The 17,513-nt window shown below is 45.4% G+C and overlaps 1 protein-coding gene across 2 annotated transcripts in view; it reads right to left on the reverse strand.

The window, feature by feature from the left end:
* The window catches only part of LOC126542316 (cytochrome P450 1A1-like), a 128,295-nt gene extending 117,087 nt beyond the window's left edge, over positions 1-11,208 (reverse strand). Inside the window, exon 1 of one of the 2 annotated variants that reach the window (XM_055077160.2) lies at positions 10,871-11,208. In XM_055077160.2, coding sequence (XP_054933135.2) covers positions 10,871-10,938 — 68 coding nt within the window. In that variant the 5' untranslated portion in view covers positions 10,939-11,208. The remainder of the gene's footprint in view (positions 1-10,870) is intronic. The other variant, XM_055077158.2, reaches the window with a different exon arrangement.
* Positions 11,209-17,513: the final 6,305 nt, after the last annotated feature.

Raw genomic sequence — 17,513 nt, forward strand, 5'->3', positions numbered from 1 at the left:
ATGTTTTCATTACGTAAGCAGAACGAAGATGGGCATATTTCTCATGGTATGACACATGGGATTGTATCATCTCTACTTTTCAATACTGCCTAGACTGGCGCACCGAAAGCTGCAGAGTTTCGTAGAAAGTAACCTGAATATCCATTTATGCAGCATAAACGATTAGACCGAATATCTCAAGGAGCAGTTTCTGCAATTTAGGCACATTTGTCAACTCTTGGTCTCGGAAATACAGCTAAAGAACTTGTGTTTTACGCTTTTTCTTCTAATGAAACAGATTCTACACAGTTGTTGTTAAACCTCGGCCGACCACATCTATACTTCAGCAGTGCTCTCTTCTTGAACATCATCCTGGACAGAGGGCGCGTAAGGGTTTAGGAGGTAGCTTATCCGTGTTCTACTAAGGCGTCACAGAATGTTATCCTGGCAAGTAGGCTTACATGGCTTGGAGCTGGGGATAACGCTACAATAGCGTCATGACAAAGACTTGACAAAGGCCGCCATCGCAAATGCCACCTCCTTATTCTGGAGACCTGTTGGCGCCTTCATGCTCAGTAGCCATTATAGAACTCCCTCCCCCTTCTTCCTCAGCTGTGAGAAAAGTATTGTCGCTTTCACTGCATTTTTACGCCACCCGAACATCATTTGCTGTAGCCGCCAAATCAAGAGCCGTTGATCATTTGTACGCTCGAATAATCAGGCATTTTTACTACCTGCAAAGGTTATGAGGGCCTACGATAATCAATTATTTACTTGTGATTGAAAATACGGATTTACATATAGTGTGTGAAGAAAAATATCTGAAGATCTTTTGTTTAGTGCTCGAATGTGCTAACAGCCCCGGCCTTTTTCATTTTTCTTTTTTAGGGAAGAAAGAAACGTCGCGGACGCTCACCATAAAGGGCTTGTGACAAACCTTTTCTTCTTTAGCTACCCGGCAAGCACCACATGTTCTTGAGCTTGTATTATGAAAGACATTTTGAAACCTTCTGTGGGATTAGAGCACCTTTGTGAAGCAGAGAGAAGCCTGTTTATGAAAAGTTGAAGCATCCGTATATAGGCTGCCAGGTCAAAAAAAAAAAAAAAGAGAAGCTGCGGGGGTGGGGGGAGAAAAGGCAGGGCTTAATTTACAAACTTTCGGGCACTGAAATTGTACCTCCTAGTCGAGCTGCACATATGGTGTTCAATATTTTGTTCCCCTTCTATTTCTTAGCTTTTTGTTTATGTGCACCTTATGACACTGTGTCATTGCTATGTGAGCAACTAACATTAATTTCCACTCAGCTAAATTACCTTGGACTGCACAGAGTGGCCATAACACCAAAAAATATGGTTTGAAGAGCTTCGGACGGTTGCGCCGAAGCTCGATAATAAAAGGTATGCTTCGCTGCAGAACGCAGCGAGCAAAAAGAACTCTAATACAGGTGTATCGACAGCGTGGGTTCTATGCCTTACGAACATATGGAAACATTTAATCGAGCCTCAGCCGTGGCGAAAGACCTTACACTAAAGCTGAAAAAACAGCCCAGCGAAAGAACATGTTTACTTTTGGCGATATACAGAGGGTAACTATGCTAATATGTCAGCGGCTCCTCCTGGCAATATTGCAGCACTAAGGAAAAAAGAAAAAAAAGAAAGAAATAAGGTAATTCAAAGGGCGGCACATTTAACTGAAACGCGTTGCTTTTCTTCCTAATCTCCGTGTCTTCCTCCGTGATGGCTGAATATATGCTGCGAACAGGTATCTGTGAGCCCCGCGAACACACGTCTGTGTCGCGGACGTGGACGCGGCGTCGCGCGCAAGGGCGGCGTAATTTAACCCGGGCCGTTCATTAAGAGAGAAACGCCCCGGCGCGCGTGCGACGTTCCAGACCAAAGTGTCGTCCTTGTTTCCCTCATTACAATATAATTAACGGTCTCATCGCACTCAGAAGCCCCGATTTCGTTCATACTTTTTTTCATTTCTCCTTTTTTTTTATTGTCGGCGTCAGGCGCAGCAATACAGGCTCAACCAAAGCCCGCCGCGGCATCTGTGTGGAGCCACGGTGGCATTATAATTCCGCGTGGCTATAGCAACCCCGCCGGCGACTCGTAAGAAAGAGTGGGCCGGCGTCGTCTCGCACAGCACGTAACGAGATCCTTGGCTGTGAGAGGGAATAAAGCACTGTGCCCTCTCCGATTTTTCTTTTTTCTTTTTCCCTTTCGCAGAATGCGTCTCTCTAGGTTGTTTGCAACTTTCGCTGCGTAATGCTCTAAGCAGCGTATCTGACCAGGAAGAGTGCGTGACCGTATACGCTCGCAGCGCGAGGAGGGAACAATAGCGATGGCACGACGTGATATACTCGAAGGAGCGCGCCGAGAGGGAAGAACCTTGCATATCGCCTTCTGCCTTGTTGTTGTTGTAGTTTAAATAAATTCCCGGGCTTTACGTTGCCAAACCGTGATGCGATTATGAGGCAGGTTGTAGTGAGGGAATGGGGGATTAATTTTGACCTCACGGAGTTCTTTAACGCGCGCCCTATGCACGCTATGTACGAGCCTTTTCTTGCATTCTGCCCCGTCGGAATGGCGCTGCGATCAAACCCTCGACCTCCTGCTCGGCAGAGCAACGCCATATAGCCGCTAAGCCACTGCGGTGGCTTCTTTCTTGCTTGTTCCTTTAGGCAGCGGTCGACTACGTCAGCGTTAACCTGCGGACTTCTCAATTAGACCGACTTTCTGCAAAGATATTGTGTTCTATGCTCTGCCGAAAACAAATCCTAAGCACGGCGCAACGTTCCGAACGAATAAGGTGCACCCAGAAACAATAATTTTGCGAACTTTAGTAGTGTACACGGCCTCTTTCACACTCTTTATCGAATACCTTTGCTGTTCACAACATTATATTAAAGGAAATTAAATATACTTTTGCTAATACGCACACCAGTAAAGCTAGCGGGTTGTGATTAATGAAAGATAATACTGGCATCCTAGGCCCCATCTTATGTCATGCATTTAACCATTCGTTGCGTACATCTAAGTATCGCTCTTTTTTTTTTTTTTTTAAAGAAAGCTAAGGTAGTACCGATATACATGTATAAAGGCGGCGATCGCTCTGATCCCTCAAGTTACATACCTATATGTCTTTTGAGTGTTATAAACAATATTTTTGAAAATGTTCTTGCAAAACGTGTACGCATCTTCCTAGAAAAATACCATGCAATTTGCCCTGAGCAACATGGATGGAGATCACATCCCTCCACTTCAGCTGTGCTAACTTTAGCAGAAAAAATTAACACGGCATTACACAATAACCTGCTTGCAGCTGTAGTTTTCCTTGACCTAAAGAAAGCTTTTGACACAGTAGAGCACGAGATTTTGCTGATGAAATTAAAGCACTACGGTTTCCGCGGCAAAATTTCTGACTTATTTTCTAATTACATAAGTGAGCATCCAACAAATCTTCATAATGCGCAATCTTTCGTCTTCCCTACTAAACATAAAAACAGGGGTGCCGCAGGGATCCGTTCTCGGACCTTTACTGTTTTCGCTGTACGTGAATGATCTGCCAAACATAATAAGTTCCACGGAGATGCTAATGTACGCTGACGATACGGCGACCATTGTTACTGCTAACAACTTATGTGAACTGGAACATAGAACGAATGCCGAACTAAAAAAAAAAAAAAACATTTGTAAGTGGGTTTCAGTGAACAAATTAACAACTAATGTAAAGAAAACTAAACACACAATTTGCCATTCCCATTCATCATCATCATCATCAGCCTAGTTACGCCCACTGCAGGGCAAAGGCCTTTCCCATACTTCTCCAACTACCCCGGTCATGTACTAATTGTGGCCATGTTGTCCCTGCAAACGTCTTAATGTCATCCGCCCACCTAACTTTCTGCCGCCCCCTACTACGCTTTCCTTCCCTTGGAATCCAGTTCGTAACCCTTAATGACCATCGGTTATCTTCCCTCCTCATTACATGTCCGGCCCATGCCCATTTCTTTTTCTTGATTTCAACTAAGATGTCATTTACCCGCGTTTGTTCCCTCACCCAATCTGCTCTTTTCTTATCCCTTAACGTTACACCTATCATTCTTCTTTCCATGGCTCGTTGCGTCGTCCTCAATTTCAGCAGAACCCTTTTCGTAAGCCTCCAGGTTTCTGCCCCGTAGGTGAGTACTGGTAAGACACAGCTGTTATACACTTTCCTCTTGAGGGATAGCGGCAACCTGCTGTTCATGATTTGAGAATGCCTGCCAAACGCACCCCAGCCCATTCTTATTCTTCTGGTTATTTCAGTCTCATGATTCGGATCCGTGGTCACTACCTGCCCTAAGTAGATGTATTCCCTTACCACTTCCAGTGCCTCGCTACCCATCGTAAACTGCTGTTCTCTTGCGAGACTGTTAAACATTACTTTAGTTTTCTGTAGATTAATTTTCAGACCCACCCTTCTGCTTTGCCTCTCCAGGTCAGTGAGCATGCATTGCAATTGGTCTCCTGAGTTACTAAGCAAGGCAATATCATCAGCATTCCCATTACCGACCTTTAAATACTGAATATTTTCGCCTCACGATAAACAACTGTCTGCTTGAGCAGACGTCAGATTTCAGATATTTGGGTGTAATTTTCGACGGCCACCTAAACTGGTAATGTCATGTCAACTCAGTATGCGCTGAATTAAGATCTGGGTGCAATATGCTACTAATTGCTAGGAATTTTTGTAATAGTAATGTTCTCCGAGTTCTATATTTGGTTTTTTTCACTGTCACCTGTCATATTGCGTCGATTCATGGGGATGGACTTTAAAACATACCTTGAAACCGATACGGAAACTACTGAAGCGGACCCTTAGAATAATAACCAACACTAGATATGGTGAACACAATGCGCCGCTGTGTTGATCATATCTAGTTGACCATATCTAAAATTCCCATCGCTGCGCGATGGGAATTTTACGTTTCGACATCTGACGACAACATAAAACTACTGTTACTGTCCATGGCGTCATTGAACACAAGCGCCCCTTTAATATGTGAACATATTCTTCTTCATCCCGCCTAACTAGACGCGTCACGTTACACAATTTCAATGTTCCGCTGACTAACAATGCTTATGGAGAACGACTACTGCAATTTAATGGAGTGCAGTTCTGGAACGAGATCACCCGCCACGTAAAAGAAACAAAAGGATTTTCAAGTGCACTTAAAGATACATGCTCCAGAAAAACAGCTAAACCTAAATATTCGCACTTTGTGTTTGTCCTAGACAGTGGCGTAGCTAGGTCGTCTGGCACCCGGGGCCCATAGGTCTTCTGTCACCCCCCCCCCCCCTCCTGATGTAGTCGAGGAACGCAAGGACATCGACAATTTTCGGGTTTCAGCTCCAGCATACAGCCACCTTGGATACCGCGCACGTTCCCCGGGTCCCCCTCTCCTTCGCTTTCTTTCCCAGAGATCGCGAATGCAGCAAGTATACACGCTGTTTTTCCTGCGCCAAATAACAGAGTGCTGCTCTGATAATGTGTGATAAGCCCATGTGCACATCTTCTCAGACTGTAAGGCTTGGCAGCCAATACAAATGCGGCATCGTGGAATATATGACTCACGTCACAAGTAAGAAAAATATCTTTATAATAAAGCTTTAATTACCAATTTTAGCGGCAATATTGCTTTTGCAAAATTGAAGCCCGACATTCATATCTTGCTCAACAACAACTTCACAAAAATCGTCGTAGGTAATATGGCAAGCAGTATTTTGTATGTGGGCAGCCCCGAACGAAAACGAAAATTAAATTGTTTGTCAGTGACGCTGATCTCCCCACCATATTAGACAACGCTACCTGCCTCCCCGCTGCGCGGGCGCCAATGCTATGACAATTACGAGTTCTCTTCATTCTGATCAATAAAGCCTTGTTTTCATTTGCTGCTATACGGACAAACGTGATTATCCGAGCTGCGGTACCACCCCAAGATTGGGATCAGAATAGAGCACGCTTCGCGTCGATTCTTGGCGTCACCATAAAGAAAGAAAGAAAAGGCCGCGATGAAGCCCGTGCCAGGGTAAGCTTGCACTACTGTTGGTCTGCACTCGCAATGGAGAGGATTAAGGGATTAACGTCACTGGTCCACTATTTCATATTTCTTTCGCTGCTGCCATATACTGGGCGCCGTCCGCAGTGCCAAAGTACTGTAGGTTGTAGCACCCAGAACGATTTTGTTTAAGAAATTTTTGTTGAGTTAATAATATGACTTTGAGTCCTCAATTCTCGAATTGAAGTGCTTCCTCTATAAGTACTAATTACGGGATTATTAAGGATATGGTTATTACTTATCTGCCATATTTTTCGCGCTACCGAGTTCCTAGTAATCACAAAAAGACATAACTTCATAGAATCTCAATCGGGAAATATCCTTACAAAATTCACCTTTTTTGTTTATAAAATTCTGTGCAGCTGATACAGACACTGTACTTGTGACATGAAGTCACACAACAACAGTTTTCTGAAACTTTCGAGGGTAAGAAGGAAAGCGTCAAACATAACGGCAGGTTTCGCAGCGGCTTCTCGGAGCGAGCGGGAGAGGGGAAGTAAAAGCGAGCCGGACATCGCGGCGGGCCCGCAACCTGTCGAGTCATACGCCGCCAAACTCTTTGGCCGAACCGAGTCTGAAGGCTATCCAGGGAATCCCATTCGCGACTTTTGACGGCCCCACTTATGCAATGTCGCCCTCAACGAACGCTTCGCCGTAAACGCGAGCGCCGGGCGCGCTGGTTGAACGCCCTCTTGCTGCTGTCTTTGTTCGTCTTCGCTGCGCGTTCTGAACGGAAGAGGGACCCAAGAGCCCCAACGCCTTACAACGCCTCACTGTATGTTTAGCGACTCCTGCTCCCAGCATGAACGCACAGCACGAGCGCACCCCACATGAAACGTTGCGCTAAGGCGCGTAGTTTAGGGGCCATTTCGCGAATTAAAATTTTTTAGCCCGCACATTCGTGCAATTATTTCGTGGGGTGTTGATAGAGCTGCAGCCGACAATTCTACGGCGCTACGCATCGGGTGCGTGAGCTCGGGCTACTGGATGCCGGAGCATTCTTTGCAATTGGCGCCCAGTCAAGCCGGCGGAAAGAGAGGTGTCTTCAGGCGTATATGACACCCCCCCCCCCCCCGCTGGCCCCTTGCACCCGGGGCCCACGGCCCCCCGGCCCCCCCTGTTGCTACGCCACTGGTCCTAGAGAACTTTTTATTGCATATATTCAAATATTTGTTTATCTTCACTGTAAGTGTCGTTGGTATGCATAATTTATTTTTATTATCATGTATTAGCATTAAATTGAGGACGACGCAACGAGCTATGGAAAAAAGAATGATGCGTGTAACGTTAAGGGATAAGAAAAGAGCAGATTTCGTGAGGGAACAAACGCGAGTTAATGATATCTTAGTTGAAATTAACAAAATGAAATGGACATTAGCAGGGCATGTAATGAGGAGGGAAGATAAGCGATGGTCATTAAGGGTTACGGACTGGATTCCAAGGGAAGGGAAGCGTGGCAGGGGGTGGCAGAAAGTTAGGTGGGCGGATGAGATTAAGAAGTTTGCAGGGACAACATGGCCCCAATTAGTACATGACTGGGGTAGTTGGAGAAGTATGGGAGAGGCTTTTGCCCTGCAGTGGGTGTAACTAGGCTTATGATGATGATCATCATTAGCATTCTAATATATTGTTGTTGTTGTATATGTAGGACCATATCAATTGTATGTCAATTGTATTATCATGCATTTTTTCCTGTTATGTAATACCTTATGATGATTGGCAGTTAATGCTCTGTTTTTCGTGCTTATTTTCTTTCTGACCAGAAATGGATTTATTATTTATTGTTTGCTATGTAAAATTTATTGCTTATACTTACTTTAGATTAGACCCCCTACTAGACTTTGATTATGGGTGTAAGCAGTTTTGCCTATTTTCATGCGTTGTAATCATGAACGTGTAATAAAAGAAACTAGGAAAGAAAGTTATGAATGCTATTTAATGGTCTAGTGCAATTTGAAAAGTGATGTCTTTTTAATACCGAATTTTGAAGCCCTCAATTTTAGGTGAAGTGTTTCTGAATGTTCGCTTGGAACCTTACTGATTCAGTCCTACAGCATGTAGAAATTTAGAGAAATAGCTAAACTAAGACATATTATTGCCAGTTTGCGCACACACTAATTTGCAGACGCCGGAAAACGTGAGCGCATTCTCATGTGGTATGACTCACGTTGGGATGTTTTGAGTCAGGGCCACTAATTTTTTCCCACCTATAGTGCTGCGCGCTAGTGTGAACGTGTCAGTAAGTCCAGTCTACGCTCTCTCAGCAGGGGTCTGAACGCCCCCGATCAGAACGTGGTTAGTACGTCAAATGTGGCCCATATAGCATGCAGACTTTCAGATGAATACTGCATTACCTAAGACACGTGAGAAGGAATATCTTGGCCTTAAAAATACACAGTTCAAATAATAATAATAATGAAAAAAGAATGAAATGCGAAAGCACGAAGAATGGCATGTGCTTTAATGACCAATTTCTATGGGCCAAGATACTAAACAGCCCCCATTTAACCTTGAGAACGCTTCCTTCCTCCCGCTCCTCATTCCCTTTTTACGTTTATTTCTCCCCGCGCCGCTACGCTTATGAACTGCGCGCCACACCGGCTTACATGGCCGCGCGCTGTCTAGCGGCACCGCAACGCGTTCACACACGGTCACAAATTTGTCTTCTGCCCCGCTGCGCACGCGTGTTCTGCAAAAGTTGAGGCGTCGTCACCGGATGCGAGCGGTCGTTTATCGCAGCGACGTTGGCCAGCCAGTCTGAAACCTCGCCGAGCAGCTATTTTTGACCTGGCTAGCCCGTCTGGCGCACGCCGCGTGCATCGCACAATCTTGCGAGCAAACAACGCCGCTGCTCATACGCGCGTCCGTGGCTTCGGCGCCGCGATTTTCCGCGCAAAGTCGCAAAGCTGCAGGTGTAACGCAGCCTCTGCGCAGGACGCCAACGGAGGTATCGCAATGACTCACTGTGTTCGCGACACTGATTAACGCTCTGCGACGCGTGGAGGCAGGTGTTTTACGACCGCCGGCTGTTAGCGGTGCCTGTCGCGACAGCGATGAGGTCGTAGAACTTATTTAACGCGCTTTGATTGACGGCGTTTACAGAACAGGTAAGAGGAGGCACAAGCGAAAAGCCAGGCCTCACGGAGTGGTTCTTTCTGGCATTCGTTAATTATGTGCTGCAAGTCACGGACCATAGCATTCTCTCGTGGACAGAATTTCTTGCTGTTTTGACAGAACTGTTCAAATAACGAAAAAAAGAAGAGGGAAGGTCGCTGGTTGATAACGTGCTAGCGTATTGTGAAGAAATAAATAGAGGTTATGCTCCGCGATGTACATTAGAATAGCAACAAAAAGAGCCCGATAAATTTTCGTTGAAGTTTTTCCTTTCTGTGTTATGCTTCCTATTTGCTGCAGACATAATTCATTCAACATGTATGCATTTACCCGAGCAAGACAACTATCATTTGCATTGTTTTCTTGGAAAAGGAAGTCATCGCAGCTTTTCCGCTCATTACTGCAACCTGTAACACAAACCGTTAGGTCCCTAGCTCGCACGCTATTTGTCGGATGCAAGCGTTTGGCATATAATTAAGTCGCTCTAACCACGTAATTTTTAGCAGAGCGAATGAGATTTATCGATGTTGTGACAGCTGTATATTCAGTTTCATTTATCACTTCTTTTTTTTTTTTTTTTAAAGAGAGAGAGAATGAAGAGGAAAGGCAGGGAGGTTAACCAGATATGAGTCTCCGATTTGCTACCCTACACTGGGGATGGGGGATAGGGGTTAGAAAGATGACAGAGAGGAAAACGCTAAAAAAAGAAAAGAAAAAAGAACACGCACACGTGGAGACACACACACAAAAGGCATTCCAGTTAAAGTCGTTCACACAGGCCGGTTGATCGCAAAAAGCGCAATAGCGCTTGCATGGCCTTCTTCTGTGACGGTACGTCCTTTCGATGTTGTAGAATTCTTGTTTCGGATAGCGGTTGGTCGTAAAATTTGTACTGCGATAGTGCAAGCCACCTGTTCAGCAGGTCTGGAGTCTTGCGACAACACTTTCTATACAGGACATGTTTTTTTCTTAGAGAGCATTTCAACCGCTTTCCTTTTATTCGATAGTCAGAAACCCGCTAACTATACACGTCCAGAATTCGCGGCCTGCAGACGAACCAACGACAACGTAACCTTATATAGGAGTAGGCTGCCAAGACGCCACGGACACTGACTATGCAAACCAACGTTAGGAACTCCATTAAGAAATTAGCTTCGACTTCTCGAATCACGTGCGTTCATGCGTTGACATGAATTTTTATGTGGCTAGCAAGCTGAGGTCACAGTCGCACACATCGTCGCTGTGATGCAATATAACATTTAAGCCCAGTGGCACGCTTTCGGCTTCTTACTGTACAGTTTCACTGCCGGCGTCACAGTCCTGCATATTCTTGCCGTGTCTTACCGAAACAGGTGGGCTTGCTCAGTGGATGCCAGAACTTCGTGGCATAATTGGCGGACATCTTGCCAATGATGCTGCCAATGTGCCCGCGCCGGGGCGCCGACACGCACCAATCTCAAGTGTGGGCACTGCCAGACAGCTTCGCCAATTCGCGCGGAAGGCCACGTTGACACATTTTAACACTCTGAGGCACTCCAAACAGCCTAATTCGCGATCGCAGTTGCACTTACCATCACACATCGTATGACGCTACGCAAGAGTACAGAGTCGGCTGTTGGGTAGAAAAGACTTCGCGAATTCATATATCTATCGCACTAGAATGGCTGACTCACCTGAGTCCGCTCAGGATAGATGTGAAAAGACTATTGACAACCTCCTCGTACACAGTTCCCGCTTCCATGACACCTTGAGCAGACTGGACTACCGGCCTCGTGCCGAAGGTATAAAGTCTCTGGAGCCTGGCCTCACCGCTTACGAGCCCAGAAAGGCGAGCAGGCGCTTCTCCCGTTATATCAAGTCACCAGACCTTGTGCTCGGGAGTAGAAACTTTGTTCTTCGTCTAATGCAGGTGGTTAACGTTAACTCCTATCTTCTCTCTCTCTCCCTCGTTTACTCCCTCATGCTCCTCACTACATGTAGGGCAGCAAACAGGATAAAGTCTAGTTAACCGCAAGCCTTTCATTTCCTCCTCCTCCTCCTCCTCCTCCTCCTCCTCCTCCTCCTCCTCCTCCTCCTCCTCCTCCTCCTCCTCCTCTCTCCCTCTCTCTCTCTCTCTGACTCAGCCAGCCGACCAAGCAGCGCTCACATGAGTCCAACATGGAAATTTCATCCCGTTATGGCAATTCGTTTCGCCCTTATCGGCTTCGTGCTAACGCCCGATAACGTAAGCGTTGCAGTGAGCGGAACTACTCCTCTTAGCAGTGTAGTTATCAGTCGCTGATAAGCTGCCACTCTGCATCTCTGGTATTTTCCCAATTCACTACAAACACTTTTCGTTTGTGCTCTATTCAAGTGTGTTTATTTTTCTTACATATCCTTTTTTTTTTGCATGTGCCATAGACGAAGTTGTGAGCCGTACTCTTGAAACGGGCTCTTGGTGACACTTAGGAGAAGTCAGACACTCGATGCAAGTTAAGAGATTGTCATCACGTTTTCACTGGACTGAATACTGAGCAAAGCATGATAACAGAATAGCTCGCTGTTGAAATCGATGTGGGAGGGATAAATCATATCGGCTTTATTTTAAAGAAACTACAATTCTCGCGGTAGACATAATACACAAACGCATACATTTCCAGCGGTTGGTGGCCTTTCCTAATGCTGAGATCACTTCCCAGCCATATGTGCGAGTGTTTGTGTGCAACACACACAAGGCACACACACATATGCACACACATGATATATAGCATCGTCATCATTACCAGAATGTATGTGTGTCATCGCTACGTATATATTTTTATCTCTTTTTATAGCGAAGCTGTTAGCCTCTAGTTGGTCGGGCTTTTTTATGTCCGCGTGAGAAGTTTTGCTCACACAAAAGCAAACGGCAGCTGGAAGGCTTTGTGTTTAAGTTTCAGCGTAACAGAATTGCGTTTTCTCGTATATTTGAACTGGAGTATCAGTTGCTGTCTTGTCTGCAGGTTGTGTGTAAGTCGCACTTTATAAATATTGTAACGCATTTTACATTGAAAAATTGAGTTAGTTCAAGACCACACTTGCACCAGGTGGAGCGCCTATTACTGGTTTTTCACGCGCAATTTATTTCAAGTACCAGTCAATTTAACCCAAGCGTTAGTCAATTTAATCCAAGCACCACTGAATTTAATTCAAACGCCCGCCGAAATTACCCAAACGCCAGTGAATTTAATCCAACCATAAAGCAAATCATCATCATCATCATCATCATCATCATCATCATCATCATCATCATCATCATCAGCCTGGTTACGCCCACTGCAGGGCAAATACCTCTCCCATACTTCTCCAACAACCCCGGTCATGTACTAATTGTGGCCATGTCGTCCCTGCCAACTTCTTAATCTCATCCGCCCACCTAACTTTCGGCCGCCCCCTGCTACGCTTCCCTTCCCTTGGAATCCAGTCTGTAACCCTTAATGACCATCGGTTATCTTCCCTCCTCATTACATGTCCTGCCCATGTCCATTTCTTTTTCTTTATTTCAACTAAGATGTCATTAACTCGCGTTTGTTCCCTTACCCAATCTGCTCCTTTCTTATCCCTTAATGTTACAGCCATCATTCTTCTTTCCATAGCTCGTTGCGTCGTCCTCAATTTAAGTAGAACCCTTTTCGTAAGCCTCCAGGTTTCTGCCCCGTAGGTGAGTACTGGTAAGACACAGCTATTATACACTTTTCTCTTGAGGGATAATGGCAACCTGCTGTTCATGATCTGAGAATACCTGCCAAACGCACCCCAGCTCATTCTTGTTCTTTTGATTATTTCCGTCTCATGATCCGGATCCGTCGTCACTACCTGCCCTAAGTAGATGTATTCCCTTAGCACTTCCAGTGCCTCGCTACCTATTGTAAATTGCTGTTCTCTTCCGAGACTTTTAAACATTACTTTAATTTTCTGCAGAATAATTTTTAGACCCACTCTTCCGCTTTGCCTCTCCAGGTCAGTGATCATGCATTGCAATTGGTCCCCTGAGTTACTAAGCAAGGCAATATCATCAGCGAATCGCAAGTTACTAAGGTATTCTCCATTAACTTTTATCCCCAATTCTACGGCTCGTCTACACCCTGATTCCGTAATGCCTCCATGACTGCTGAGGTTTCGACAGAATCAAACGCTTTCTTGTAATCAATGAAAGCTATATATAAGGGTTGGTTATATTCCGCACATTTCTCTATCACCTGATTGATAGTGTGAATATGGTCTGTTGTTAAGTAGCCTTCAAGCAATTCAAGAACCTTTGAATTTTAATCCAACTGAAAGTTTGTGAAAATATTAGACGTTAATACCTTGAAACTAAAAGGACGAAAAGAGAGACTAGCAGCTTTCCTACCAGGTCATTAACGACAACTTTTGGAGCTTTTTCTTCTTTTTTTGTATAACAATCCTCGCAATTAATTGACAGAGAATGTCAGCATGAGATCGTTAAGAAAGTTAGTGACTCGCGTACGATCTTGTCATGGACATCAAACGGAACAACAGGTAGTGACTCAATGTTAATCACTAAGCACTGGTAGGGTCCGGTCACTAGCGAATACGATTCACTGTTTTACTGCCGATATGCGTAGCCTCTAAACAAACACCTCGTCGTCGATATCACTAAAACGCTCATGAAATAACAATTAATTGCGTATTACATCTAACCAGTACGGTTGAGTCACTAGTAAGCCCAAGTGAACTACAATGCGCAGTTCAATGTTGTCGCTATATTGCGCAGCATAATGTCATGTATATCAAATGAAATGTGACAAAACGAATGACTCAAATATGCCTTTTATGAAGCCGTATGTTTGAGCCATTAGTTACTATTATTGATCTATTTTATTGTCACAGCGACAGCTTTCATTCGTGAATGCTGTCATTGGTATCAATCAAGCTGTAATAAAATGAGCACTTTTTTGTTACCACTGCTAACTGATAACGCCGAGACATTAGGGGTGACAACTGATGAGCTCACTGCAATGTTCTAATACTTTCATGCAGAGCTGTGCCATGGGTATCAACTAAAAAGTCATTCAGATGCTGATTCAATAACTACAATAAATATTATTATTGTTTGTTTTGAACACATATATACATTTAACAGGAAAAGGAAAGCGAGGAGCAGGCTCGCAACTGCCAGCGGAAGGGGCACAACGGCTGCCTACCCTTCAGAAGGGATGTGACAGCCACGCAGAAATGAAAGATAGGAAGGAGGGGAGGAAAGAGGAAAGAAAGAGCAACAGCACAAATCTAAAAGAATAAAGTAGAACACACAGTACAGATCAAACGCAGTAGGGCCGGTCACTGAAGGTTACGCAATAACAGAATGGCAAATAAAAGAAATAATATCGAGGCTACAAACGTGTACCTAAGTTAGTTAACTCTAGAAAAGTAAGTAGAGTGCGATGAGCCTGATGACGTCAAGACACACACCACTGGGGTACAAACCTTCGTCGAGCGTCGTACACCGCAGGCAAAGGAGGTGATAGTCTCTAATTAGCGACATGAGCTGCGCACTGAAAGCGGGACACTCAAATATTAGGTGCTCAAGTGTCTCGCAGCAGCCAGAAGACGTACACGATGGACTGGCCACACGTCCTCATCTGTATAATTGTTCGCGCACGTTCACGCAGCCAACCCTCAGCTTGAGTAGTTGCGCTCTAGCGTGACGAGGCAAGCCTCGACCGCGAACACACACATGATATGGCGTGAACGTTCCATTTGCGACGCACTGGTCTGGATGCTGCTTGAGTAGGTGGCGACGAATCAGCAGACGAGCGTCATCAAGCTCGCACAAAATTTCAGGCAGACACTGTTGTTATAAGCGCAAGTTTAAGCCAGTGGTTCAGCGTCTTTATTTCCGGCGATTCCTACGTGTGAATGTATCAATTGAACAATGAGAGATACCTCACATGATGAAATTTTGTTTGCAGAGCTAATAATGCTGCGCACAACTGGGCAATCAATCTGACTGCCTTGAAATCTGCTAAGGGCAGCACGAGAGTCTGTAAAGATGGCAATCTTCGATGTGGTTAACTCCTCTTGCACGTAGTTGTTGACGAAGTTCGATGAGGTATTTGAAAGATACGCCGTACTTGAGTCGAAGGGTAGAAAAAAGCTGCGGAGGCGCCTTGACCGTTGCTGTGTACAGATGCATCTGTGAATACATGAAGATAATCTGGAAATCTTTCGAGCATGTGAGACTGAGCCAATTGAAACATTGCCGAAACAGGCATATCAGTCTTTTTGTGTATGTCAGGGATTGTGAGGTAAATGGGGAATACGTGTTCGATGATATCTTTTGGAAGCGGAGGCGTAACTGAAGCAGCAACTTCAGAAATGTCAGTGATATTTACGAATAATGCTGCCATTTGTCCCAAGCGAGATAACGGGCGATGAACGATCGAGAGGGTCAAGGAGCAATCGACCATTCGATGCACGGTGCATACGCTCAATATCATATAGAACGCTCTGGTCTGCTTGCAGCCCCAGGGGTAACTGATGCGCTTCAGTGAGTAATCCAACCGATTACGCGTCACGAGGTAATCTAAATATTAGTCGAAGGGCAACGCAGTGATCTCGTTCTAGATGGGCGATCAAACTAGGCGGCTCGTTCAGAACTGGTAACACATACATTGTGCCTGAGAGTACAGATGACTGGTACACCTGGGGAGCCGTTGTGTGGTATCATCCAGCACCTGTAGCAGTCAAGGCGGCCACATATTTAAGGAGGGAGTGCGATTTTCGTCGTAAATGTTGAACGGCAGGACACCAAGAGATGCGATCATCCACAATTAACCCCGAATAACGGTGTTGTCGCAACCAGCTTATAGACGTTTGTCAAGGTACAGTCGGTTCATTGTTCGACGAGCGCGTTGTTTAGGGTGATAAGATATTGCAGCCTACTTACAGGTGATATGTGCAATCCAACTTCACCCAAGGTGCGAAGCGGACCAAGGTGCGAAGGGACAAGATGACATTGCTCTGCGATCCACAGAGCAATGTCATCTGCGTAGGCAGCCATGCTCACAGGGAAGTCACTGTCCCGAGGCAAACGATTTGGAAGCGCGGGGAGTACGGTGTTAACCAAAAGCGGCGATAATACGCTGCCCTGTGGGACACCGCATTTCACATTTCGGTATTCACTAGTTAATCCTCCGACACGCACTTTCATCCGGCGCTGCAATAGAAAATGAAGCACGAAGCGTAGCAGACGACCCGAAATTCTCGCGGTGTCAAGGGCGAAAATAATTGTCTTATGCGGAACTGAATTGAAAGCTTGCTGTATGTCTAGGAAGAGCATGTAGGCGGAAAGCTTGTTTCGTTTAGCAAATTTGAGCGCTTAGACAAGGTCTGATATATTGTCCAGAGCTGAACGGCGGCAACGAACGCCAATCATGACATCAGGGAAAAAAATTAAGCTTCTCTAGCCTGACATCTAAGCGAAACAAGACCACTCGCTCCATTAACTTGATGACATTTGAAGTTAGGGATATTTTTGGCTGGTAGGACTTGAGGTGTCTTGCAGGGCGCCCGGGCTTTAAAATTGTTATCACCACCACGGACGATTCCCATTCAGCAGGGATTACACCGGTTCTCCATACTTCATCATACTCGTCCAATATACGGTCATGAAAACTTTTATCAACGTGCCGCAATGCTTGATACGTTACACCATCTTCACCTGGAGTAGTGCGGTGTTTGGAGAGGCTCAGCGCGTGTCGCAGCTCCTCAAGGGTGAAATCTGCGTCGTCCACCTGGCAGGCTGGACCGTAGGAAGCGGTTATGGTGTTGTGACTTGTAAAAGAAGGAAGGTCGCCTTTTTTGGTGTCACCGGATGCAGGAGAGACGAAAAGGTCTGCAAATGCCTCCGCAAGAACTTTTTGTGACTGGCCAGTCGCTATGCACGATTCACTCGTAGGATCCTTGCCGATTTCGGGAGTGCGGAGAGCCTTCGGTATACGCCATTCAATTCTAAAAGCCCTTCCAGAATGCAGCGAAGTAAGGCTTCCCAGCTCTTTCGACAAATCTGTTTTGTATGCCGCTGTATGGCTGCATTAATGCGACTATACATAGCCCAGTCAGTGCATCGTTTAGAGCACTGTGCCTTCCTATAAGTGCGCCGTCGACATGCGCGGAGCCGCAAAAGCTTTAGATTGGCGTTTGGTTTGCCGATACTCCGTCGTCGTTGTACTGTAGCTTCTCCTAAGCCCTCACTCATCGGTTTGAACAGGCTGTCATGAGATGGTAGCTCAGATATCAGCTGACGGAACTTGTCCCAGTTAGTCACTGTATATA

The sequence above is a fragment of the Dermacentor andersoni genome, chromosome 2 (genome assembly GCF_023375885.2).
Source record: "Dermacentor andersoni chromosome 2, qqDerAnde1_hic_scaffold, whole genome shotgun sequence".
Lineage (NCBI taxonomy): Eukaryota > Metazoa > Arthropoda > Arachnida > Ixodida > Ixodidae > Dermacentor > Dermacentor andersoni.